Source organism: Oryx dammah, unplaced genomic scaffold (assembly GCF_014754425.2).
Source record: "Oryx dammah isolate SB20612 unplaced genomic scaffold, SCBI_Odam_1.1 HiC_scaffold_24, whole genome shotgun sequence".
Classification (NCBI taxonomy): domain Eukaryota; kingdom Metazoa; phylum Chordata; class Mammalia; order Artiodactyla; family Bovidae; genus Oryx; species Oryx dammah.
The window spans coordinates 74,809,175-74,836,063 of record NW_024070208.1 but is presented as its reverse complement, the minus strand read 5'-3'; the positions used below and the strand labels follow the sequence as shown (position 1 = coordinate 74,836,063).

At 43.1% G+C, this 26,889-nt stretch overlaps 1 protein-coding gene across 4 annotated transcripts in view; it reads right to left on the bottom strand.

Moving 5' to 3' along the window:
- The window catches only part of CLYBL (citramalyl-CoA lyase), a 238,173-nt gene that overhangs the window by 105,556 nt on the left and 105,728 nt on the right, over nucleotides 1–26,889 (bottom strand). For all 4 annotated transcript variants that reach the window (XR_005725743.1, XM_040267403.1, XM_040267404.1 and 1 more), the window contains exon 2: nucleotides 11,445–11,631. Coding sequence is in view for 3 of the 4 variants with exons in the window: in XM_040267403.1 (XP_040123337.1) it covers nucleotides 11,445–11,631 (187 nt within the window). In the remaining variant the exon portion in view is untranslated. The remainder of the gene's footprint in view (nucleotides 1–11,444; nucleotides 11,632–26,889) is intronic.

Here is a 26,889-nt window from a genome sequence, read left to right as displayed (position 1 = left end):
TCATGGGGTCACAAAGAGTCGGACACGACTAAGCGACTGAACTGAACTGAATTCAGGCTCTCAATCCTTCCATCCCCCGCCCTCTCCTCCCTGGTGCTCTATGCCTGTGAATCTTTGTGTTTCATAGGTACGTTCATTTGTGTCATATTTTAGATTTCACATATAGGTGATATCATATGGTATTTGCCTGCCTTTCTGACTTACTTTCCAAAGCATGATAATCTCTAGGTCTATCCATGTTGCTGTGAATAGCATTATTTCATTCTTCTTTATGGTTGAGTAATATTCCATTAGATAGATAGATAGATGATAGATAGATATAGGTACATACATACATATTTGGAATCAGTCTGTTTTTTCGTGTCTGGTTCTAACTGTTGTTTCTTGACGCACATACAGATTTCTCAGAAGGCTGTAAGGTGGTCTGGTATTCCCATCTCTTTAAGAATTTTTCACAGTTTGTTGCAATCCACACAGTCAAAGGCTTTAGAGTAGTCAGTGAAGCAGATGTTTTTCTGGAATTCTCTTGCTTTTTCTATGATCCATGTTGGCAATTTGATCTCTGGTTCCTCTGCCTTTTCTAAATGCAGCTTGAACATCTGGACATTCTCGGTTCACATACTGTTGAAGCCTAGCTTGGAAAATTTTGAGCATTACTTTGCTAGTTTTCTGAGGAACCTCCACATTCTTTTCCATAGTGACTGTGCCAACTTACATTCCCACCAGCAGTATAAGAGAGCTCCCTTTTCTCCATACCCTCTCCCGCATTTATTATTTGTAAACTTTTTAATGGTGGCCATCCTGAGTGGTGTGAGGTGGTACCTCGTTGTAGTTTTGATTTGCATTTCTCTAATATGCAGCAATGATGAGCACCTTTTCATGTGCCTGTTGACCATCTGTATGTACGTCTTCTTTGGAGAAATGTCTACTTAGGTCTTCTGTCCATTTTTCAACTGGGTTGTTTGCTATAAAGTGATTTGAGCTGTTTGTATATTTTGGAAATTAAGCTGTTGTTGGTCACATCATTTGCCAATATTTTCTCCCAGTCATGGTTTCCTTTGCTGTACAGAAGCTTGTAAATTTGGTTAGGTTTCATTTGTTTACTTTTTACTTCTATTGCCTTGGGAGACTGGCCTAAGAAAACACTGGTACAATTTATGTCAGAGGATGTTCTCTTCTAGGAGTTTTATGGTATCATGTCTTATATTTAAGTCCTTAAGCCATTTTGAGCTTATTCTTGTGTATGGTGTGAGGGTGTGTTCTAATTTCCGCGATTTACCCTCAGCTGTCCAACTTTTCCAATACTGTTTGCCGAAGAGAATGTCTTTTCCCTTTGTATGTTCTTGCCTCCTTTGTCGATGATTAATTATCCACAGGTGTATAGGGATATTATTTCTTGTCTCTCTAAATCAGAATTTTAAATTCTGCCTTAAAATATACCCACTAATTCATTACTGAGAACATAGTGGCATTTAATACTTTGACATGACCTGCTATTGTTGTTCAGCTGCCCAGTCATGTCCGGCTCTTTGCAAACCCCATGGACTGCAGCATGCCTGGCTTTGTCCCTCACCATCTCCCAGAGTTTGCCCAAGTTCATGTCCGTTGCATCAAAGATGCCATTCAACCATCTCATCCTCTGATGCCCTCTTCTCCTTCTGCCCTCAATCTTTTCTCAGCATCAGAGACTTTTCCAGTGAGTCAGCTGTTTGCATCAGATGACCAAACCAAGGAGTGGCAGCTTTAGCATTAGTCCTTTCAACGAGTATTCAGGGGACATGACCTATGGCCACCCAAATAAGGACAAAACACAGTTCTTTGGAATCAAGCACTTGCACTGCAGGATTTCCAGCTGTGTCTGCTTTCCGCCTGTGTCCCCGTATTCTGGTGGCAGCTTTGTGCGCTTGGTTCTTTGGTCACTGAGATTTAGCAAACTGAAACATCTTGGGCTTCTTTAGTGAAACCCACCTGTGGGGTGGGAGGGGGTTCATGTTTGGGAACGCATGTACACCCGTGGTGGATTCATGTCAATGTATGGCAAAACCAATACAGAATTGTAAAGTAAAATAAAAAATAAATAAATACAAAAAATAAAAAATAAAAAGAACAGACTTCAACTGGTAACCAAAGTTGGAATAAATAAGCCGACTGGTTTTCACTCTAGTCTCCAAGCTATTTCTTACTTCATTTCAGAGGAAATGGCTACAGTTTCGACTTTGATCAAGTTTGGTTTATTTAAGCTAAGTTCCTTTCTTTCAACCTTAATTTTAGACCTGGGCTTTCCATAGTCAGGTATATCATGTTATAGATACTCCATCTTACTTAATTGGATTCTTATAAATTGCTGGAAAAGATATAACCAGCAACTTGAAGCCTGTATCTCTTTGTATAAAGAGATTTTGCTGAGCTTATGAAATGGAAATTGCTGACTATTAAGACTGTAATAAAGGTATTTGAATCCTTGCACTAAGAAGATGCCCAGTTTGAAGAATAAAACAATGGGAGTGGCGGGGGGGGGTGGTGGTGAGTTTTTGTTGTTGCTGTTTTACCAATTACTCCACAAAAGGAAAAGACTATTTAAGGGTACAAAGAGATTAATAAAAGACTGGAAATATTTGACTGCTTTTATGAAAACTTGGATTGGTTTTCATATCAGAACCTTTAAGGATCAAAAAGACCTTGCAGAGTTCCTAAGCACATTTCATCTCTCCATACTGTTCCCAAAAGACTCACAGACACCAAAATTCCTATTGAAGAATCTCCCAAGCTCTCAAGTCTTTTAATAAAAGCAAGATCCCCGGGAGAGGAACCTTCCCATCCTAATTTCACTCCCCTATTGAAGAGGCGTTGGCTCCCCACGCCCTGTATACATTGAATGATTTACTGAATGTCAGTTAGCTTTCTCCCTGTTGGGACAACACACCTCCTCGCCACTCTACTATTTTATTTCAACCAAAGTAAAAGCATTGGAGTATTTAAAATTTAACCCAGTCGATTTGTATATGCATATAGTAAGTGTAAATGGGGGCTTAATGTCTATGTACCTATGTGTGAGAGCACACACACTTGCACAGGAGAGCCAAATGAGAGAGCACAAATTAGAATACACAAGCTCAGGGAAGAAAAAAAGGTTAAGGGGAAAAAAAGCAATTAAAAGCTTTACAGAGGAACTCAAGGGTTAACTGATTTAACGTGAAGAGTGTCAGGAACTCATATTTATATTACTCAAAGATTAGTCAACAACCTTGATATTTAATATTGATATTTGTCTTTTGTTTTTGTTTGTTTGCCCAAGTGGCATGTGAGATCTTAGCTCCCCGATCAGGGATGGAACCTGCGCCCCTTGCAGTGGAAGAGCAGAGTCTTAACTGTTGGACTCCCAGGGAAGTTCAATATTTTGTGTTTCTTAATGAGCAACTCATGATTGCTTCCCTGGTGGCTCAGATGGTAAAGAATCCGCCCACAATGCAGGAGACCCAGGTTCGATCCCTGGGTTGGGAAGATCCCCTGGAGAAGGAAATGGCAAACCACTCCAGTATTCTTGTCCGGAAAATCCCATGGATGGGGGAGTCTGGTGGGCTACAGTCCACGGGATTACAAAGAGTCAGACACGACTGAGTGACTAACACTTTCACTTTTCACACTTGCAAATGGGCTTCCCTGGTGGCTCAGAGGTAAAGAATTCACCTGCAGTGCAGGAGATGCAGTCCATGGGGTCACGAAGAGGGGGACACAACTGAAGAGACGGAGCACGCCCACACGCTTGCAAATGCGATGACTCCTGGGTTCTGCAGAGTCTGACAGGTAACTACAGGAGTCCTGGTAAGAAGCGCTATCTCTGCAGAGTACTGAGAAAGTGGTTTATCGTGGGGAACAAAGGCGTACTCCCCTCATCTCTATGGTGTTACTTCCAATTGTCTCTCTACAACCACAATCCTGTAGGCCTTATATAGGTCCTTGTATCCAGGATGGATGAGGGAAGCAATCAGATAATGTGGCCTAGGGCTTCCCTGGTGGTCCAGTGGTAAAGAATCCACCTGCCAGTGCTGGGGACGTGGGTTCAAACCCTGATCCTAGAAGAGCCCACATGCCGCAGAGCAACTAAGCCTGTGCACCACAGCTGCTAAGCCCTTGCTTCTTAGAGCTCCGCAACAAGAGAAGCCACCACAACGAGAAGGCCGAGCATCGCAGCTGAAGAGTGGCCCGATCACTGCAACTACAGAAAGCCTGTGCACAGCAACGAAGACCCAGCACAGCTGGTTAGAAATAAGTCTTTACAACAAACAAAAGCAAAAAAGAACATGGCCCTGGGTGGGGGGCGGGGGCAGTGATCTTCTGGGGTTTCTGTAGCACTGAGGGTTACTTAGGAGGCAAATAGCTTCCCCTTGCTTTTCACAATCGACAAGACAGCCCTCCTGGCAGCCCAAGGGACTCCACGAGCAGAGTGGAGGGAGGGGAAGAGAGCTGCTTCTCCAACCTCTCACCGACCATGGGCCCCCCTCGACTGCTAAGGGCACCCCTCCTCCAACACCTCAGCCCCAGCCGGGGCTGTCCTTCTGGTCTGTTTCCCAGAACTGAGAATGGTGCTGTGCACGGGGCTTCTCAGGGGAGAAAGGCCTTCAGAGTCGGCCACCTTCCTCCACCCTTCTCTAACTCCTTTCTGTCAAGGATCCAGCACAGAGATGCAAAGTGAAAATCTACTGCTTAGCTGCTTGCGAAAGATAATTTTCTCTTTGTTTTCCTGAGGAAAAAAAAATAAGTAAGATCTTTCTAAGATAGCTGTTTCGAGCCCCCTAGTGTTAAGAAATCTGTGAAGGAGCTTGAAAGAGAAAGTGGTTATTTTGCTGTCCCTAGAGTCTTTTCTTTGTCTACCATAGTGGAGAGAGAGGCTAAAAAAAAAAATAGCAAAACTGGCAAACTGCGACATTTAGAGCAAAAACTTACCTGTGCCAAAACATTACCCTGTGAGAGTCAGGAATCCAGAGTACAAACCAATACCATTAACCCTCGACATTCTAAGCAAGCATCAGTGACTTGAGTTGATGCATCAGACTCTCGGCCAGGGTTGCAGCTAAGACAACTGCTCTGAGGTATTTATCAACTACTCATTCAACACATTATGTGCCAGGCACTGTCCTAAGAAGCACTTTACAAGTACCCACCCACTTAATATAATTTCGTGGGGGTAGATACTATTGTTACCATTATTGCCTTCATTTTACAGATGAGGAAACTGAGGCACAGAGAGATGGGCTAAAGTCCATTTGTCCAAGGTCACACTGTTAGGACAAGCTGATGTCAGACTCCAGACACCGGAATCCAACAGTCTGGCTCCATAGTCTGTTCTTGACCATCAAATTACTTGAAAGAGACACTTTAAGGAACATGCTAAATATCCATTCTCTTAAATCTTCTAAGCTTTATTATTTTAAAAATGACATCACTGCTTCTTTAGAAAAGCAATATTTATCTAGCACTTGCAAGTTTGCAAAATGCTTTTCTATTTGTGCCTCACAGCTGGCCCTGTGGTGGGTAGTACAGGATTCATTATTACCAATCTCATGGGACAGATAAAAAAACAGAGCCTCATAGATTACAGGACTCAAGTTCCCTGGATAAATAGCGTTGAAATTGGGACCTTCACATGGGTCGTCTGTTGTCAAGCCCTCTACCCTTTCCACTGAACTGGGTTGTTGGTCTCAAATCAAGTTGCCTGTGAGGGACAGCCCAGATTTCACTAGCTCAGGTTCCCACAGAAAAGCCTTCCTCAAGTCACAACTCAGAGCTCCTCCTTTGGCTTCCTGAAGGATCCAGGTAAGACCCTCATGATCCTACTCTCCAAATATACTCCTGCTCTTTACAAATCAAATTAGGAAAAAATCAGATTGTACTTAAGTCACTTCTGTCCTTCACAGGGAAACCTCCTCTCAGAGGGTATCCTCACCCAAATGTACTCGGATATAAAAAGTCAGAAAACAAGATATCCAACCCCGCCGAGAGGAGAAGGCAATTCCCAGGGTGGGGGAAGGGTGAGTTTGGGATTGCAACTGTGCTACAGGCCTGAAGGACAGCTACTTCAGACTTGAGGGGATCAGCAGAGTCAAGGAGAGAGTTCTCCAAGAAGATGAAACTGAAGAAATACCAGATGCTTTTAAACATATTAAGAGGAGATTCAGACAACTAGGAAGAGGTGGGTTTTGCATTAGCAACAGCTGAAGAGAAAAATAAACCAGGGGGATAAAAGATAGCTATGAGCTCCAGGGAAAACAACAGGCTGGCAGAAAAGGAAAGGTGATCAGTTTATTACTACGTGACTCAAGTCTGCTACTTTTTACACTGAACACCAACCTCATCAAAGTTACATAGAACTGTATTAGGACAACTGAAGGATGGGGAAGGTTCACATGCACTGGGGACAGGGTGGTAGTGGGGTGAGAAATCGTTCCCATAGCATGGAGTCAATATCATGCCTGAAATTGAAAAGATAATTCAAAAAGTGTATTGTTTAGAGACACGGGACCATGCAACTCTCTTTGTTCTCCTCCTGCTTGCCATGGTGCCTGGTTGAGTAGGTACTCAATATTTACTGAGTATTTCAATTTACACATTGAAACATTAAACAAATTTAAATATTTACTCAGCTAAAATAGCAGCCCAGGAGCCCTGCCTCTATCAGTTTCACTCCTACCTTCTTGGCCTCACCCAGCATCATGGAGATTCACCAGAAATCTCTGCATTACTTGGCTTCTTTTCACTGTGTCCCAGCAAGCAGTGGCTTAGACAGCCTTGTATCTCCTCATGTATTTAAGAAGGAAAAGGAGAAGATAAGAGGGGAGTGGAGATGGTCTTTTCATCATCCATGCTTGGAAGGTGAGCTGGTAGGCCATCCCTGACATGAAGGAGCTGCTTAAACACAAATTGGATTAACAGGACAGGATTAGAGACTGCTGGAAGGTATTATATACTTATAAACTGCTCTGCTGAAGTGCCTCTTGTTTTCATTACAAGCCCACACTCCACAGAACCAGTCAGATGAAATATGGAATTGGTCAGTTACTAAAAATAGAAATAAAATGAAACATATAAAATGAAGTGACTGAGCTTTAATAATGCCAAGGAAGTTGAATTAGGCAATAAGAGTTCAGTTTAGCCAAATCATAACTAGATCATTTGAAATGAGAGTTTTAACATGGTAAGAAGTAAACATTAAAATGGTCTCTATCTTCTCCATCAAGAGGAATAATATTCAACAAGAAATATGATTAAAAGGTGACTTCAAGAAAGGAAAAAGAATAAGAGCTACATTAGAAGTTTCAGACTTATCTGGACATTTCAAATGAATTTAAGTCACCAGGTTTAAATGCACTAAAATCCTAAGAGACTGGAAGAATTTGCAGATGTGAATACAATGCTTCTGTCAGTAATCTTTGAGAAACTGCAGAGTATACAAAGGTGACAAAAGATAAAGAGAAGCCAAGGTACTAACTTTCAGAGAAAGGAGGAAAAGATTATATAATATGAGCTATGTAATATCCCATCACTTCCTGGCAAATACATGGGGAAACAGTGTCAGACTTTATTTTGGGGGGCTTCAAAATCACTGCAGATGGTGACTGCAGCCATGAAATTAAAAGACGCTTACTCCTTGGAAGGAAAGTTATGACCAACCTAGATAGCATATTAAAAAACAGAGACATTACTTTGCCAACAAAGATCCATCTAGTCAAGGCTATGGTTTTTCCAGTGGTCATGTATGGATGTGAGAGTTGGACTATAAAGAAAGCTGAGTGCCAAAGAATTGATGCTTTTGAACTGTGGTATTGGAGAAGACTCTTGAGAGTCCCTTGGACTGCAAGGAGATCCAACCAGTCCATCCTAAAGGAGATCAGTCCTGGGTGTTCTTTGGAAGGCCTGATGCTAAAGCTGAAGCTCCAGTACTTTGGCCACCTGATGTGAACAGTTGACTCATTGGAAAAGACCCTGATGCTGGAAGGGATTGGGGGCAGAAGGAGAAGGGGACAACAGAGGATGAGATGGCTGGATGGCATCACGGACTCGATGGACGTGAGACTGAGTGAGCTCCGGGAGTTAGTGATAGAGTGGGACACAACTGAGCAACTGAACTGAACTGAACTGAATATGCCAACAAGTGAACTTGAGGCTGATTCCTGGCAAAAATTCAGGAGGTTCAAATCTTGGTTCTGCCATATAATGGCACTGTGTTCCTGGACCCTGGACAAAACTTTGATATAAGGAGTAAACAAGATAATTAAAGTATTTACTATAGCACCTCTTACATTCTCAGTACATGGTAGCTATTACCATTTTTCTATCTCCAGCACTTCAAAGTGAAAGTGGTAACGATGAGGTAGTACTGACAGGGGTTCTTGAAGATCAAGTCTCATCTACTTAAACTCATTTTTTTGGAGAGATGGAGGTACAGGGAGAGAGAAGGCATTGCTAGACCATGTAGATCAGAAAGGAGTCTTCATCTTGAAACATATTAGGTAAAAATCTCTTGTCTATTCTTGTGAAAAGACTGGATTTTAAGAGAACTAGGTGACTGAATTACCATCTTCACAGAACTCATTCATGAACCTGACCTCTCCATGCTTCAGCTTCCTCATATGTGCTGTGCTTAGTCACTCAGGCATGTTCAACTCTTTGCAACCCCATGGACTGTAGCCCACCAGGCTCCTCTGTCCATGGGATTCTCCAGGCAAGAGTACTGGAGTGGGTTGCATGCCCTCCTCCAGGGGATCATCTCGACCCAGGGACTGAACCTGAGTCTTCTGTGTCTCCTGCCTTGCAGGTAGATTCTTTACCTGCTGAGCCATTAGGGAAGCCTTCCTTATCTGTATATGGAGTATAATAATAGTAACTCAATGGGATGTTACACAAATTGAAACCTTTAGAACAATACTTAGCATTTAGTCACCACTATATAAATGTCTGTTAAGGGACTTCCCTAGTGGTCCAGTGGTTACGGCCCTGCACTTCCAATACAGGGGGTATGGGTTCAATCCCTGGTCGGGAAAATACAACTCCACATTCTGCCTGGTGTGGCCAAAAAAAAAAAAAAAAAGAGTTTGTTAAATAAACTTGAATAGAAGTTTCTAGCAGCATGTTTGCATAGCACTTGGCTCCAACCTCTTCAACATCTCTGTCAGAAACCTGTCAAATTTTTGTACAGTGTGCTGGTCAAGTTCTCAGATAACATAAATGTTGGATGAGGAAATCAAAACCCAAAAAGACACTGACAGGCTGGGGCTATGAAATGAAATATATGAGATAAAATTAAGTCCTGGGTAGAAATTTTAAGGGAAAAAAACGTGTTTTACAAGTACTGGCCTGGCTTGCCAGAACTCTCTGTGGATAAGAAAAGGAGATTTGGTTGACTCCAAGTTCAGCATGTGTATAACAGTGTGTCTGGCAGTTAACACAAATTTTAGGTGCACTGGGAACTGCAGTGTTCTGACTGTCTGGACATCTTCACCAAGACAGTGGGCACAATTTGCCCACCCTAAACTCTTCTCCCCCCGCCCCTCCTTAGGTTCCTCCTAAGTAGTGGCTCCAGGTATTAGGATGCGCTTCAGAACGCAGATTAACAGTAAGCAAACATGAGGCAGGAATGAACCATATTTCCAACTCAACTGGGTGGCAGGAAACATCCTTGGGTAGGAATGGGAAGATAGCCTCAAGGTTTGTGAAGAAATATAATTAGAAGTTTATCAGAGCACCGAATGGCTCACTGTGCTACATGCTAAAATAAATTCCCCTCTAATCATGATTACTACAGGATTTATCTAATCTATTTCCTATAGGAAATCAAACTACTCGAGGGCATTTTATCAAACTTACTCCTTGTTATAATCCCTGTCCCTGACAAAAGAAGATTTTTGTCATCCCATGGTACAGATAAGAAATTGAGGCAAAGAAGTAGAGTGAACTGCCCTAGGTCACAAAGAACTAGAATTACAATTTAGTATCTAATCCTAGAGTGACTATGTGAGTTCTGGAAGAAAGAATACTGGAATCATATTACATCCTTCAAGAAAAGCCCCATTTACCCTAATCTGTGGAAGAAAGAAGATTAATTGTATTTTCCTTGGTGCATGCCAAACATGTTGGGTAGATGCTTTAGATTCCACATGTTTATTCTAATCCTTTACCATATACTTGTAAAGCCTTGGTGTCACCATTAGAAAGATGCTGGAAACTAACTTTAAAAAAAAAAAAAATAAGGCCACTATTGGTTTGCTAGAATCTCCAGGGAAAGCAATTAATCAAAAAAGTTGTATAGGACAAGCATGCTATTTCAGATCACCAAGCAAAAGAAACTATCCACATAGATAAAACTTCAGATGGCCAGCTCCTCTGCGCCTCCAGCCCCACAGTCTATTCCCAGCCCAACCTCACTGTCGAGGGACTGGACAGGGGAAGGTCGAGGAAAACATGTTTTTAATTTAAAAAGTTGCGTGCCAACATCAGTTATTATAATGATTTATGTATTTTACCCAATTATTTGAACAAATCTGTGTTCATTATAAAAACCTAGAAAATGAAGATAAGCAAACCAAAATGAAGCAAAAGGCATTCATCATGTAACCAACCAGCAAGGACCTTTTGTATCTGTTTACAAACCAGGTATTTTTTAAGACACATTTCTCTGATCAGGCCATGAAAAAACCAGCTAGAAGCTGCAAGTCTGAAGTTTTGTGTGTAGTTTCCCTTTAATTATGGAGGGAAAACAGTGACTTATCCATTGAAGACTATTTGTTATTGGCACTTGTCCCGGAAAAGATAAGGTCACTCACCATACTTTTTACCTGGCAGTAAAAAGAAATAAATTCCTAATTTCATCTTATTGATCTGAAAAATTCATACCACAAGTCTAGGATTAACTGATTTACTTAAACCAGCAAATATCACAGCCGAAACAGATTGAGAATAGAATTCTCTTTCTTTTTAAACATATATCTCTTTATCTATACACATACACATAATCATATATACTGAAGATCACAGTTTTAAATATATTTTGGCTGGATTCCTCCTCTCTTGGAGAAAAGAACCATACACATTCAGAACCCATACAAGGGCTGGTCAAGAATATATTGCATGCTGATATATTGTTCTTAGTTGCTCAGTCGTGTTCAACTCTTTGCAACCTCAAAGACTGTAGCCCACCAGGCTCCTCTGTCCATGGGATTCTTCAGCAAGAATACAGGAGCAGGTTGCCATTTCCTTCTCCAGGGGATCTTCCTGACTCAGGGATCAAACCTGGGTCTTCTGCATTGCAGGCGGATTCTTTACCATCTGAGCCACCAGGGAAGCCCATGAGTAGCACACAGTGAATACAGTAGACTCTCCAAATAATAAGCAATGCTACCAAATTTCAATGCATTTCTTTTTTTCACTGTAAGGAAAAATCATGCCGTTACCTTTTTGTTCACAGCTACACCATCCTCACAGTCGAGCACTGCACAGTCTACATTCAGGGAGGGAATCTTGTTTATCTTCTTTTCATCGTTGCCAGGTACGTAGAGCACGGCCCTCCGGGGAATGTACTTGTGGCTGGGTGAGGAACTGCATCCAAGCCTGGACATGTCAGCTGCCAGGGATGCTTTCCTGCAGGAGACATAATTCGAGTTAGTCCAGAATAGAATTTACTTACAGACTTTTGAAAGACCTTATTTAAATGCAAAATTAAAAGAGAAAACATGGATAATTTTTTAGAATTACTGCAGAACATAATCACACATAACGACTAGGAAAATTATAGAAATAATCAAGAAACAGAATGTCATTTTGGCTGAGGTCTAAAAAATATATAACATGGTTTACTGACACAACCTTCTGAGAAAAGAAGGAGGGTGTACCTATCTCTTGTTGGAAAAACCCTTCCAGCATTAATATACTGTCCGGGTAGCATCCATGGAGGAAAAGCAAGCAAATTTATATCCAAAAGCTTGCAAAGAGTAAAACTACCTACAATTATATGAAGGTAAAAAATAGAAAATAAATAATCTAGGGACTTCCCTGGTAGTCCAGTGGCTAAGACTCCATGATTCCAATGCAGGGGGCCGCGTTCCATCCCTTGTCAGGGAACTAGATCCCACATGCCGCAACTAGAATAATCCCACAGCCCACAACAAAAATTGAAAATCCCAAGAGTGGCAAGTAAGACCTGGAACTGCCAAAATAAATAAATATTTTTAAAAAGGAAAAAGAAAGTACACTATACATGTAAGCAAAATCTACAGCTCTCTCCCTGATACTGAATCTTTTTAAGTAGACAAGTGATTTGCATTTAATTTTAACAACAAAGAGGAGTAGCTACTTCTTAAGTCAGTAGAAAGTTGAATAAGAAAAGATCATTACTAATAATAGCTCTATAATTATGGTCAACCTGACTGCTGAAAACCTCAATTCTTCATGTGTAAAAGTAATACTCGTGTTGCAGTTTGTTGAGAAAATTAAGTTACGGGAAATAATGTATAAGAAGCGATCATTTAGAGCCTGGGGGTTATCAGCTTGACGTGGTTGTGGGTGTGGCAGGCATGGCGGCCATCGATACTGCTCTTCCTAGAGACACTCCAGCTCCGGCAGCCTGCCTGCTTGGAAATTCTGCTCTCTCCTTGCTTCTCCTGTTGTACTGTTTAGCCTCCTGCGGAAATGAGAGGCGTTGGCTGAAAGCTCCTGTAGCTTACTGCAGCCCTCGCCCCTAACCTGGTCTGAGTTTGGTCCTGTGGACAAACCATGTTTTAGCCCATAATACACGGCAAGGGAAGATGAAATCAGCTTTCACCAAGACCAGTTAGATCATCTGAGGTACCCTGTGTAAAGGGCTTTCCTGGTGGCTCAGTGGTAAAGAATCCACTTGCCAATGCAAGAGACCTGGGTCAGGAAGATCCCCTGGAGAAGGAAACAGCAACCCACTAAGTATTCTCGCCTGGGAAATCCCATGGACAGAGAAGACTAGCAGGCTACAGCCCATAGGGTCGCAAAAGCAACCTAACAAGAATTCTGTGTAAAATGAAAATGCAGAGCCCTTGTTCAAAATGTATGCGGAATTTCAAGACGGAAACAGAAGAACATCACACGAAGCACCAGACCCTTCTAAGCATAGGGCCTCTGTGACCATGCAGGTCACACACCCATGAAACTAGCCCTGCTCCTAAGAGATGGAACTATAGGTCATAAAAATCCCAGTCAAAGAAAGGTTAAAGCCCCAGCAAACTTGGGAATACCCTAATGTGTTACTCCCCCAGGGTAAATAGCATCAACCTTTTAAAAGTATGTCAGCTATACTCTCCATGAAAGCTCTTGACATTTGGTAGTTATCCAAAGTTAATTCCATCAAATATTTTATACAGTTGTAACATTTTGCCATATTAGTGTAGCTTGTGACAATGTATACCAAGAAAAATCAGCATCTCCTTGGTGGCCCATCAGTTTTGTGAGGGCCCCCTTATTTGCTTTTTTAGCAGATCTTAATAAAACTTGAGTCTGAGTCTGATTTTTCTATAACATAAGCATTGTGCTATGTGGGGTATGGTGACAAATAGATGGATTTTAAAAGTGTATGTGTCTTACAAGATAAATTGATGCTTTTGAACTGTGTTGTTGGAGAAGACTCTTGAGAGTCCCTTGGATTGCAAGGAGATCAAACCAGTCAATCCTAAAGGAAATCAACCCTGAATATCCATTGGAAGGACTGATGCTGTAGCTCCACTTTTGGCCACCTGATGCAAAGAGCTGACTCATTGGAAAAGACCCTGATGCTGGGAAAGATGGAGGGCAGGAGGAGAAAGGGGTGACAGAGGATGAGATGGTTGCATGGCATCATCAACTCTATGGACATGAGTGTGAGCAAACTCCGGGCGATAGTGAAGGACAGGGAAGCCTGGCATGTTGCAGTCCATGGGCCGCAAAGAGTTGGACATGACTGAGCGACTAAACAATAACAAAATTACAAGACATTTTACTTAGTATTTGATAAATATATTTGATATAGATATTTTAGATATCTAGATATATCTAGTATATTTAATATAAAATATACCAGATAATTGAAGAATTCTAAAAGTATCCATCATCATTTCATATTGATTGACATATCTGGTTTATCTTTAAAAAGAGAAAATATAATGAATAGCAACAACCATGTTTTACTTATTCATACTGGAAACAAGAATTTGCAACATATACATTTTCTTTAAAATGGCAAAAAATGCAATCAAAAGAGATAAAATTTTTATTTAACAGGAAATTCTTAGGGCAATTCTCATGAGGATTTATTGTAACTACATGCGTAAAAACCAAAGAGACCTTCATTTCATGAAAACAGAGATTTCCTCTGTGTGAAATAGCTTTTGACTGCCAATGTGGATCCAGTCACTGTGGTCTCCAAGCCACACCACCTGAATGTAAAAGCCTGAGCCACACAGACATGGCTGACAGATCACACCACCATCACATGTTAAACATCCTTAGGGCAAATCATTCTTAGGATGTTCATATGATGTATAATTTTTAAAACAGATAACCATTTTAAAAAGTCTTCTGTTACTGCTCAAGGTGTTTCTGCTGGTTTCCCAGATAAAGACTCCTATGACCACTGAAACGTTGTTTTCCTCTTATCCCTGCTCAAACACTGTCAACAGCTCCCCATTACCTACAGGATTCAGCTCAGTCTCAGCTGACAGCCCTTTTCTGAATTTATATCCCAGGCTGCAACTGTCTACCCTAGGAAAATTAGGTTATGACTGTCTCCACAAAATGCTGTATCATTTCCATTGTACCTGTGTTTCTGCTGGAAGTTTATTTGAAACTTATGGATGCTTCCGGCTTGGCTCAGGGTCCACCTGACTGCGGAGCCTTTTCTGACCATTCATTTCGAAACTCTCTCAAGTTCAAAAACAGCGTTTATCATTGGTAACCAAACCAGAATCAGCAAAGGACTGGCTCTGTCATCATGGCTGAAGTTAATCAAGAGGCACGTGCTTTCTGGAAAGCCAATGGATGCTATAAACCAAGAGACTTAAAAAAGGTTCCTGCTTCAGATCCAGTAATTTCAAGTAACTCAACCCAATTCCTTCTGGGAATTGCTGTAGGTTAAATTCTTGTGTCCCTGACTCCAAAATTCACCTGTTGAAACGTAATCCCCAAAATGATGGAGTGGGGGGCATTTGGGAGGTGATTAGTTATGAAGGAGAGAACATAGGTGATTAGTGCCCTTATAAAAGAGACACCAGAAAGCTCCCAAGCTGGCTCTGCCATGAGAGGACATAGTGAAAAGACTGCCATCTATGAACCAGGAAGTGCATTCTTGTCAGACACTGACTCTTCCAGAGCATTGAACTTGGACTCCCCAGCCTCTAGAACTGTGAGAAATAAATTTCTATTGCTTATAAGCCACCCGGTCTATGGCAATTTGTTACAGCAGCCCAAATGAATTAAGACAGAAATTTATTTTTTAAAATGATCAGAAATAAAACTAGATATATATAATATTAAGAACTGAAAACAATCTTTAGGTCCATCAGCAGGATAAATTATAATACCTACAACCAATGACATTTTAATGCCATCATTAAAAAGTGTGTTTAAAACATTTAATGTTATATGAAGACTGTTCTTTTTATAAACAGAAAATATAACATTATATATGTAATAACATCTCAACTTTATAAAAAATGCAAAGAAAAACATCTGAAAGGAAGTACATCAAAATGTTCTTAGGGATGCCTCTGAACTGTAGAGTCCGGGATTAAGATTTCTCTGCTTCTACACACTCTTTTCCTATTTTGCACATTTAAAGCATGACTTTCTTTTTCTTACACAAGTTTATTTTCTTAAATCTTTATTTGCTTTTGGTTGCGCTGGGTTTTCGCTGATTTTCACGGGCTTCCTCTAGCTGTGGTGAGCAGGGGCTATTCTCCAGTTGCAGTGCGTGGGCTCCTCATTACAGTGGCTTCTCTCGTTGAGCACAGACTCAGCTGTTGTGATGCACCGGCTTAACCGCCCTGTAGCATGTGGAATTTTCCTGGGCCATGGATCAAACCTGTGTCCCCTGCATTGGCAGGTGGGTTCTTATCCACTGTACCACCAGGTAAGTCCAACCATCACTCTTTTCTAAAAAAATCCTTTTATAATAGGCTTGAAGTAAAGTGAAATGAAAGTCTCTCAGTCGTGTCCAACTCATTTGCAATCCCACGGACTGTAGCCCGCCAGGCTCTTCTGTCCTTGGGACTTCCCAGGTGAGAATACTGGAGTGGTTTGTCATTCCCTTCTCCAGGGGATTTTTCCAATCCAAGGTCAAACCTGGTCTCCCACATTGCTGGTGGATTCTTTACCACCTGAGCCACCAGGAAAGCCTTAAAACAAACCAGTAAAATCATGTGAGAGGTTTCAAGTGGCAGCATAATATTGTGGAGAGTGTAAGAACCATCTATATGAAATTGCTGACATCTGACCATTTTGGCCACCAAAAATGCTAATTTTGTGTGGTTCAAGCCCATATTGTGACTGGCAGTCAGAAGAGAGGGTGAGAAGCACCATAATGGCTGCCCCATACAGGGGAGAGTCAAGTAGTATATTCACGCATAGCTACTGTGATGATCTGACACCCCTGGGTGGTGCTGGTCAGCATAGCCCCATGTCAGGAATCTGGTTGGACACCAGAAACCCTCAGTTAGATCACAAGCTTGCTGATGAAGGGCAGTCTTAGGTCTCCCCACCCTTCCTTAGCACAGGGCCTTGCTTACAAGAGGCACACAATTCTGTTACCTCATTACCCACCCCAGAGAAGGCAATGGCACCCCACTCCAGTACTCTTGCCTAGAAAATCCCATGGACAGACGAGCCTGGTGGGCTGCAGTCCATGGGGTCACTAAGAGTCAGACACGACTGAGCGACTTCACTTTCACTTTTCACTTTCATGCATTGGAGAAGGAAATGGCAACCCACTCCAGTGTTCTTGCCTGGAGAATCCCAGGGACGGAGGAGCCTGGTGGGCTGCCATCTATGGGGTCGCACAGAGTTGGACACGACTGAAGCGACTTAGCAGCAGCAGCAGCATTACCCACCCAAAGCCAGCTCTCCAGGAAGTGGGACTCTTCTGTGACCACCCTGTCCTTACTCTTCTTTGGCGAGAGTCAAGCTTAAGTGTTGGTTACAGGTAGGAGGCCGTTTTCTATTCCCTCTCTCCTTTGCCATTCTGGAAGCTTTAACCCAAGCCACGGACTGTTGCTTCTCTGTTTATTCCTTTTTATAAATACACTGGATGTCCTCATTTGGGACCTTCTTCACCTTTACTCAGAAGACCGTGGAAGCGTCTTAGTTACCCTCCCTGCATCTACTTTGTTCTTCTGTTCATTCATTCAGTGAGCCCTTAGCAAGCACACACTGGGTGACCTGCATCAGCTCTCCGCTAGCACCCCGGGCAGGTCCCTTTGTGCAAATTAGAAGGTGCTCCCTGGAGCCTGCCAGCATGTGGAAGGGCCGAGAGGTGCCTCTTGCTCCCAAGGCAGCAGCTTTGATGCATAGAGATGAGCTGAAACTCAGCCCCACACATGGCCTCAGTTTGGTAGGCGCCTTGATCAGGGCACACCCTGCACAACTGCACAGGGCAGTCATGACCCACACTGTGCTGGGCACTGCAGGGAGGTGGCACAGAAGATGCAGGTTGAGTCCAGCAGGTCCAGGGACACCCAGAAGATGGCCCACAAGCAGCTCTGGCAGACTACAGGCCCGTACAGAATGAAGCTTCAGGGAGCGAGATCACAGGTGGTTAAGACTGTCTGGAATAATAAGGAGGAGAGAGGTGTAGGGGGCAAGGTTCAGGCTTCAGGTTATGTCACAGACTCTGAGGTCCCGGTGGGGGCTGTTGCTCAGCAGGTGTGGCAGGAACCTGTCGTGGCTTCCCCAAGCCTCCCTCCTCCTGTCCTCCTGGCGTGTCCTCTCCTTCCCCCACCTCAGGCTGTTTCAAAATCTGTTTCCGACTTCAGTTGTGCTCAGCACTGACTACTGCATATGAACACAATTGCGGTGGGTGCAAGATCCAACTTATTTTATTTTATCTTACATATTTGAAATTAGGGCCTCTTGATAGTCAACATGTAAATGTATTCAAACAGTATGCAAAACAAGGGCATAAGATGAGTGGAAAAAAATCTGGTGGCCTTATGGTGAGTTCTCTCTACAGAAGGACCTTATTTCAGATAAGACATCCCTTGGTAGGTTCAGGGGCTCTTCTGGCTGGAGGGGGCTCCCTCCTGGCCTTGCTTTGGTCTCCTCCCTTTTCCTCCTCCAGCAGATACCATTTATTAACCATGTATATCATAGGAGGCATAAGCTAGGCCCCAGTGCTGCTGGGGTTATCCACCTAGGATTCAACATAACCATCACCTGGGGAGCCAAATCCTGGACCCCATCCAGTGCGATCAAATCAAGCTGCTAAGTCACTTCAGTCGTGTCCAGCTCTGTATGACCCCATAGACGGCAGCCCACCAGGCTCCCCTGTCCCTGGGATTCTCCATGCAAGAACACTGGAGTGGGTTGCCATTTCCTTCTCCAGTGCATGAAAGTGAAAAGTGAAAGTGAAGTCGCTCAGTCGTGTCTGACTCTTAGTGACCTCATGGACTGCAGCACACCAGGGTCCTCCGTCCATGGGATTTCCCAGATAAGAATACTGGAGTGGGTTGCCATTTCCTTCTCCAGGGGATCTTCCCAAGCCAGGCATCCAACCCGTGTCTCTCTCTTGCACTGGCAGGCAGATTCTTTACCACTGAGCCACCTGGGAAGTCCACATATACGAGTAGATGCTGTGAAAGTAATAACGTCATAACTGGAAATGCAGCAAACTTGAAAAAAAAACAACTCATGTTTAAAGAAAAGTCTTCCTGATTAAAAAAAATGATAGTATTTGAAATAGCAGCAATTATCAACTAAACTAATGTCCATTTGAGGCTCTGCAGCTTGGTATGTGACTTCTCACCCAAGTTAGTGGTTTCTTTACTTAGCTGACTGCTAGCACAGAGGTCTCTACTTTGGCTGCACATTACAAACCGGGGAACTTAGAAAAAGAGAAAACCCCAGGCCACACTCCAACCCAATTAAATCAGAGCCTTGCCGTGAATCCCCGGCATCAGTTTTTTTTAAAGCTTCCAGGGAGATTTCAAGGTGCAGCCAAGATGAGAACCTCTGCATCACGGTTTCAGAGTACCACCAAAGTGTCTTATTGATCCTAGAAAGAATCGGGAGTCACTGGACTTTGAGAGTGGCCAGCATGTAATCCTACCCGCCCTTAAGCTTCTGCCCAGACTCCACTCCTCTCTTCTGGCCCAGGTAGCTGAGGGTCTGGAGGGCCCGGATGGGGGCTCCACCAAACTTACAGCAAACACAGATAGAGAAGCAGCTCGCCGGAGCCCAGGCAAACATCCGGATCTGGGGCTTGGTTGACTGGGTAGTGTGGGACAGCGGGTGGAGGCTTGGGCTGAGCTCTCTTCACAAGCGGCAGAGCTCTCTGAAGCCAAGGCCAGGTGGAACATGCTGATCAGAGAGAGTCCAGGACCCTAACCAAGGACTCCACGTCTTAGCTTGACCCTGACAACTAGCTCAGAGATGCTCTTGCCTCACCCGTGGATGATCCTCAGTCAGCAACATAGGCTGAAGGGCTCAGATGGAAGCAGAGAAGGCCAAGGGACTTCCAAGTTGTCCCCCTTGTTACACACACACTGTCACTTCACAAACAAAAATGTATTGATCCTATAAGTTCCGGGCCTAATACTTTTTTGGATTATCTCAATGGCAGTCCAGACCTAACCATGTGCAGAAAAGAACTTGATTCAGGACTTTTCATAATGTCACTCAAATTCAAAGCTGAGTTGAAGAGCAACTGGGACTACAAGAATGATTTAGGCAGCACAATTAATTCTAAATTATTGGGACTACAATAATGATTTAGGCAGCACAATTAATTCTAAATTATTTTAATAGATAATACCATGACGGTTAACATTGTGTCAACTTGACCAGGCCACAGGGTGCCCAGACATTTGGTGGAACGTCGTTCCGGCTGTGTCTTGCAGATATATGTGGATGAGATTAACATGTGGGTTAGGAGACTGAGTAGAGCCTTCCCTAGTGTAGGTGGGCCTCATCCAACAGTTGAAGGTACTGAATAAGCCAGTGGTGTGTACACACCAAGTCGACTTACTCCCCCAATTAAAAGAAACTCCTCCTGCCCAAAAGCTTCCAGCTGGGACATGAGGTCTTTTTTCCCCGATACTTCAGACTTGAACTGAACCATTGGTTCTTCCTGGTTCTCAAGTTTGCCAGCTTCACATGGGAACATACACCAAAGTCTCTCCTGGGTCCCCAGCTTTCTGATGCCACTCTCGGGACTTGTCAGCCTCCATAATCATGTCCATAATCATGCCGGCCTCCACAATCTTACCGGCCTTATAATACATCTCTTATATATTACACAGTCACACACACACACGGATGTACCCTATTGGTTCTGCCTCTCTGGAGAATCCTGACGAAGATACTTACACATTACTAACTAGAGAATTAACACATATTGGTGTTAACCAGGTGCTTTCCACACACCTCCACACTGCACCTCCCTGTCCTGACCCAACACAGCTGTGTGTGTAGCTCTCAGACCCCTGCCCGGCCAGCACAGGGGGACTGGACTGGACTCTTGAGCAAAGTGAAGGAACAGATGAACTCAGGGCTGGATGGGTGGTCGGCTAGCAAGCTTTTAAGGAGAGAGGGCCACATACTTCCATCAGCTGCTCTCCTCAGAGGGCTAAAAGGGGTGGAAGTGGTCACTATCATGCTCTTCACAGACTTCCCTGGACTGACTTCCCAAAGGGCTGTACTAATTTATTCTCCCACCAGCAGAGCATGCAGGTGCTGAGCTGACCACACACTCACGTGCATCCTGGCACTCCTTACCCCAGGCCTTTGGACATTCCAGTGGAAGAAGTATGATGGAGTGAGTGAAGGTGGTCATGAAAGGGGCCAGAGATCTGAAGCCCTGGGTAAAGTTTTACAGTGGCCTTATTTGAGCAACGATGAAACAATCTATTTGGTGTTGTTCAGTCACTAAGTCGGGCTTCTCAGGTGGTGCTAGTGGTAAAGAACCTGTCTGCCTATGCAGGAGACGTAACAGGCATGGGTTTGATCCCTGCGTCGGGAAGATCCCCTGGAGGAGGGCATGGCAATGCACCCCAGTACTGTTGCATGGAGAATCCCATGGACAGAGGAGCGTGGAGGGCTATCAGCCATAGGGTCACAAAGAGTTGGACACAACTGAAGCGAGTTGGCACCCATGCACAGTTATGAAGTCGTGTCTGACTCTTCTCAACCCCATGGATTGCAGCACGCCAGACGCCTCTCTCCTCCACTGTCTCCTGGAGTTTGCTCAGATACATGTCCATGGAGTCAGTGATGCTATCTAACAATCTACTGATCATGTTAAGTCTTCAAGATTTAGTACTCGGGAAAGATCAGTATTTCCCACCTTGAACTGATCTGTATCCCATCGTTTTACCCCTCTGCTGGTCAAATATTCCTTTTTTATTGTGGTAAAACAAACACAACATAAAATTTACCATTTTAACCATTTTTAAGCCTACAATTCAATGGCATTAAGTACATTCCCATTGTTGTGTAACCATCACCACCATCTATCTCTGGAACTTCTCATCTTCCCAGACTGAGACTTGTGTGTCCATGAAACAACAACCCACCCATTCTCTCTGCCCCCAGCCCTTGGAAACCACTATTCTACTGTCTCTATGAATCTGACTATTCTAGGTGCCTCATGTAAAGTGAAATCATACAGAATGTGTCCTTTTGAGGCTGGCTTATTTCTATTAGCATAATGGATACAACGTTCACCCATGTTGTGGCATATGTGAGAATTTCCTTCCTTTTTCAAGTTAAATAATATTCTATCACATGTGCATATCAGATTTTGTTTATCCATTCATCCACTGATGGACATGGGTTATTTTCACCTTTTGGCAATTGTGAATAATGCTGCTATGAACAAATATCTCTTCAAGGCCCTGCTCTCAGTTCTTTCGGGTATATCTCAGAAGTGGAACTGCTGGGTCATGTGGTAATTCATCTTTTTCCCCCTTAGGCTACACCGCACGACATGCCAGATCTTAGCTCTCTGACCGGGAATCGAACCCCGCAGTGCAAGTGCAGAGTCTTCACTGCTGGGAGTCCTTAAGCACCAGGAACTCCCTTATATGGTAACTCTCTGTTTAGCTTTTTGAGGAGAAACCATATTGCCCTCCATATTGCCTATATTACTTTACATTTCCACTCAAACATTATTCTAAAATATTTTATGCTGCACTCAAGTCCAGTTATCCCTAAAAGGGTGTTTTTGAACCAAAAAGCAAAAAATAGTAATAATAATCTTTCGTGTGCTTTTGCCCTTTAGGAACTGTCTTCACAATTGCCAAGAAATTTTGGTAAATTCCCAATTGTTCATAAACATAAAAATAATAAAACAAATAAAGTACCCCTTTGAAATAATACATCAAGACATTTCTATTTAGAACAGCACACAGAAATCAGACGGCCCTTTAAGTTCTTTGCAAAAGATTATGACTCTAAGAGCTGATAAGGTTGAAAATAAAAATTTCTCACAGGAAAGTATGCACAAATCCTGATTCTTAGAGGATTCCTCTATTTGGAGCTGTATCTCCAGTCTTTTGAGGGGGTTGGAGGAGCATAGCTACACTGACTAGTCCATATACTGGGAATAAAACACTCGGAAAAATTGAGTTCTCTCTTATAAAACCTGTGGTCTGACCTTGTATGACAATTCTGATGCTCATGGAAAAACACGTGGGACTACAGTGAAGACAAGAGCCCATTCCTCCATCTTTTGCAACCCACCCCACAAGTAACAGTCAAATTCAGCTACAAACTGCAGCCGTGCTTATGACTATTAATAACTAGGTGTTTCCACCAGCATCTGTAATAACTGTGGCCCACGTATGTTCTCACTTTGCTAGGTTCCCAACTGCCCAGAGAGATTCCTTCCCTGTTTTGAAGAACGATGTTTCAGTTACTATGGCAACAGGGCAAGAGAAGTGGGGAGCTTTGCATGGGCACCAGAGCAAAAGAACAGCTATCTGTCCCCCCACCAGCAGAACAGAGCCATTCGTGAGATTAGCATGGGGTGCAAATACACACGAGCGTGCGGCCCGCTTCACAAACGCCAAGACTTTTTCAGGGCCAACTCTCTCACAAAGCAATTATATCACACCTTAATCGAGTGCTCCATTTTGTACTGAAAGGAAGAGATAGTCTTTTGTGTCCAAAGCAGATACACACACATACAGGATTGCCGTTTGCAGCCGCTGTGGGTTCACTTCTAAGGGAGGAGTCAGGGCGCATGGTGGGGGAGACCCATGGGCTGTGGCTCAGTCTTTTGGCCTCTGTGCGGTGTATGCGGAGGAGGGATGCTGGTGAGGGATGTCTTCCAGGCCTGCCCAGGAAACCCCAGGGAGAGGTGAGTGTCAAATAAGGGACAAATTTATCAGAAATGGAGAAAAAAGCCGAATCCTTATTTTTGCTCACTCTGGTAAAATGGGTGTAATTCTGTTTCAGCGCAGATCTCTTCCTCCTTAGACCATCAGAATACCAAAGGGCAAAAGCAAGTGACCCCGGTGATGGAAGTCTTTTTCTTCTTTCACACAGAAGGAGAAAGCAAACAAACATCCAAATCAAAAATTATTACTCTCCTAAGTGAAATAAGCCAGACATACAAGGGCAAGGGGTGTATGACTGCACTCTGCCAGGTACCAAGAGCAGATAATTCAGAGACGGAAGTAGAATGTTGAGGGGGAGAGGGGAGGGGAGTTACCATTTGGTGGGGACAGAGATTCACTCCAGGAAGATGAAAAAGTTCTGGAGATGGATGGTGACTGATGGTTGCACAACAGTGAGAACCTACTTCATGCCACTTAGGCTTTACATAGTTAAAATGGTAAATTGTATGCTATGTACATCTTACCACAGTGAAAAAAATGAGAAGTTAACAAATCTGTTTATACCATATCTGTTATATCTGTGCCATTGTTTCATAAACACAAATGTACTCATTGAACGCAGTACTGATAATGCTCAGAGTCTACCATGAGCTGACCCTCAGATCAAAGGCTGAGCAAACATGGACAAGAAGTCATGTGTCCAGAGACCCTCACTGGTCACTGAATCCGCTTCTTTGTCCACAGAACTGTAGTTCTCCAGGTAGGTGAATGGGTGGCGTACGTCCCAGAAACACAGAAAACCCCATACAACCGGGTGACCATTAAGGCTTACCATGTGGCACTAGTGGTAAAGAACCCACTGCCAACGCAGGAGACATAAGAGAGGTGGGTTCCACCCCTGGGTCGGGAAGACCCCCTGGAGAAGAAAATGGCAACCCACTCCAGTATTCTTGCCTGGAGAATCCCAAGGACAGACGGGCCTAGTGGGCCACAGTCCACGGGGTCGCAAAAAGTCGGACACGACTGAGCAACTGCTTTCAATGGGTCCCAAAGAAGAGAGCAAGTTTTCCACGAAAACAGAGATCCACGTTTATATCCCGAACGCATCAGTCTTTATAAATAAATGTGGCGGGAGCACCACTCTGCCCGGAGGCACTTGGGGGCCTGGAAGCACCTCGAAGGGCAACACTGCCCTTTCAGCGAAAGGCAAATGAAGAGTCTGATGCCCGCTAAGGCTGAGTCAGCGCAGTAACCAACAGGGAGCAGAGAGGGCAGGGGTGCGGGTGTTTGCGAGGAGGAGAATGGGGAGAAAGGGAGGGAGGGGGAAGGACGGATCCCGAGTTAGGAAGGCAGATAAGAAAGTGCGGGGGAGGGAGGGGAGGCGGAGGGGAGGGCCGAGGGAGGTGGGGGGTGGGACGAGCGGAGGGGAGAGGAGCTTTGTTTTGTGGCAAAGCCCCTTGATTCCTGTTGAACAGGGGACGACAATAGAGCATGTGCCTGCTAGTGGGCATTCACCGTAATCCCACTTTCTTGCTCTACTTTTGGTGAGAAGAGGAGGAGCAGAGGTTTTATCTGAACGGAAAACTGGAGGGATTTTTTTTTTTTCCCCTCCTCCCGGAGTGACACTGAGGTCAAGAGGGAAACCTGCTCTCCTTCACTGAACACGTTTAAGAACACAATGCGATTAGCATCTCTTCTGTTTCAGGGCTGCTTTTCAAGCTGGGGCTGCGGGAAACACAAAGAAGTCTAAAGGATGTTGTTTATTAATAGTTAACTGTTGATGTCGCTGAGAGCTTGGTCCAGGAACGATGCTCAGGACACTCTACCCATAGTGATTTGATAGATGGATTTCCCAGAGTTGGGAACCCTCAGAGGAAGCACCTGTCAAGCACAGAACGAGGAGCTTTCCCTAAACTGTAATTAAAACTTAAAGGACACGCCAGCCGACTTAGCCTCTGTAGAGATGATTTGGGGTTTTGGATGGTGAAACTCTGATTGTAAGGAATAAACAGCTTATTTTTCCACTCCTGGCCAAAGCTGAACACCCAAGAGCAGAGCCTTATGTTTAGACTGTTCACTGCTGGCATTCCTGCCTGTGATCTGATTCTAAAGTGAGTTGCAGAAAAGACAATATTTAGCAGTTAATATATCCTTATTAAAACAGGCAATGGAGAGTATAGGAAATATTGTTACCACCAGGTCCATGAAAAAACAACACAAAAAAGATCATTTACAAAAACTTCTCCACTTAGAGATTCCATTAGTACTGGGTAATCCTATCTCAAAAAAATAATTTAAAGCTGAGATGACTATTTCCTGGCTTGGGCAGAACTTTAGAAGTAACTGAGCAAACGTGAACTAGACAGATAAATTTCTCCTTAACTTCTTTTAAAAGGTCACAAAAGAAGACTGTCAGCCTGACAGATGTAACCATGGATTCATTTACAGAGTCCTTCAAAAGCTCAGAGGCTGCTGAAAGTGTCAAACAAGGCATCTTCCCCATGCCTTGGGTTCTTTAGTATGAAAGTAATCAAGGGAGAATTTTTTTTCTCCAGAAAATGGATCACAATTTTGAGAAAACATTCTCTCCGCATCTTATGTATTTTATATTATTAATTTTTTTGGTAGCTGTCATGAAAATCACTTAGGTTAAAGGAATCTCCATTTTCTCCCTAAATTCTCTCAAAAGTTCCTTTCAAGTGTCAATCACAATGAAATGAGGCCAAAATGTTACACAGCTTAGAATTTTGGTATTTTGTAAGCTATCATCTTCTGATTATGCTGATTTGTAGATTTTGGGAAATTTTAATATTGATCTCTCTCTAGCGCTGAATAATTTTTAGAAAAAACCCAGTCTGAGTCTAATTGCCAGACCCGTACCACACACACGAAAGCTGTGAATACAAGCTGTGATCACGAATCACGTGTATGTGGCTTTGATTGTGTGGGACCCACAATAAGATTAAGATTGCTTTTTTCCTTCTTAATTATTCAGAGCTAAGTGTGATGAAAATTAAAACTAAACATATGGATGTAATCATGAAGGTGTTCTCTAATATAGTTTTTTTTTTCTTTTTTAAAAATATGTTTAATGTGCTACAGGCACTAACCCCTTTAAATATTTAAGGAAGGACTTCCTAGAACTTGCTCTAATTTTAGAGGAGCTTACAATTTTTTTTTTCTTATTCAATGCTACATTTTGCAATGTACCAGCCAAAATGCAAAACAGCCTCTTTTTCCTTTATATTTAAATCCCCCCAAATCCACTCTTACTGAATATGTATTGTGACTTAGTTTTCTGTGGAATAAACTGGTCAGACTCAGAGAGTAATACTTTTTATTTTAAATATAA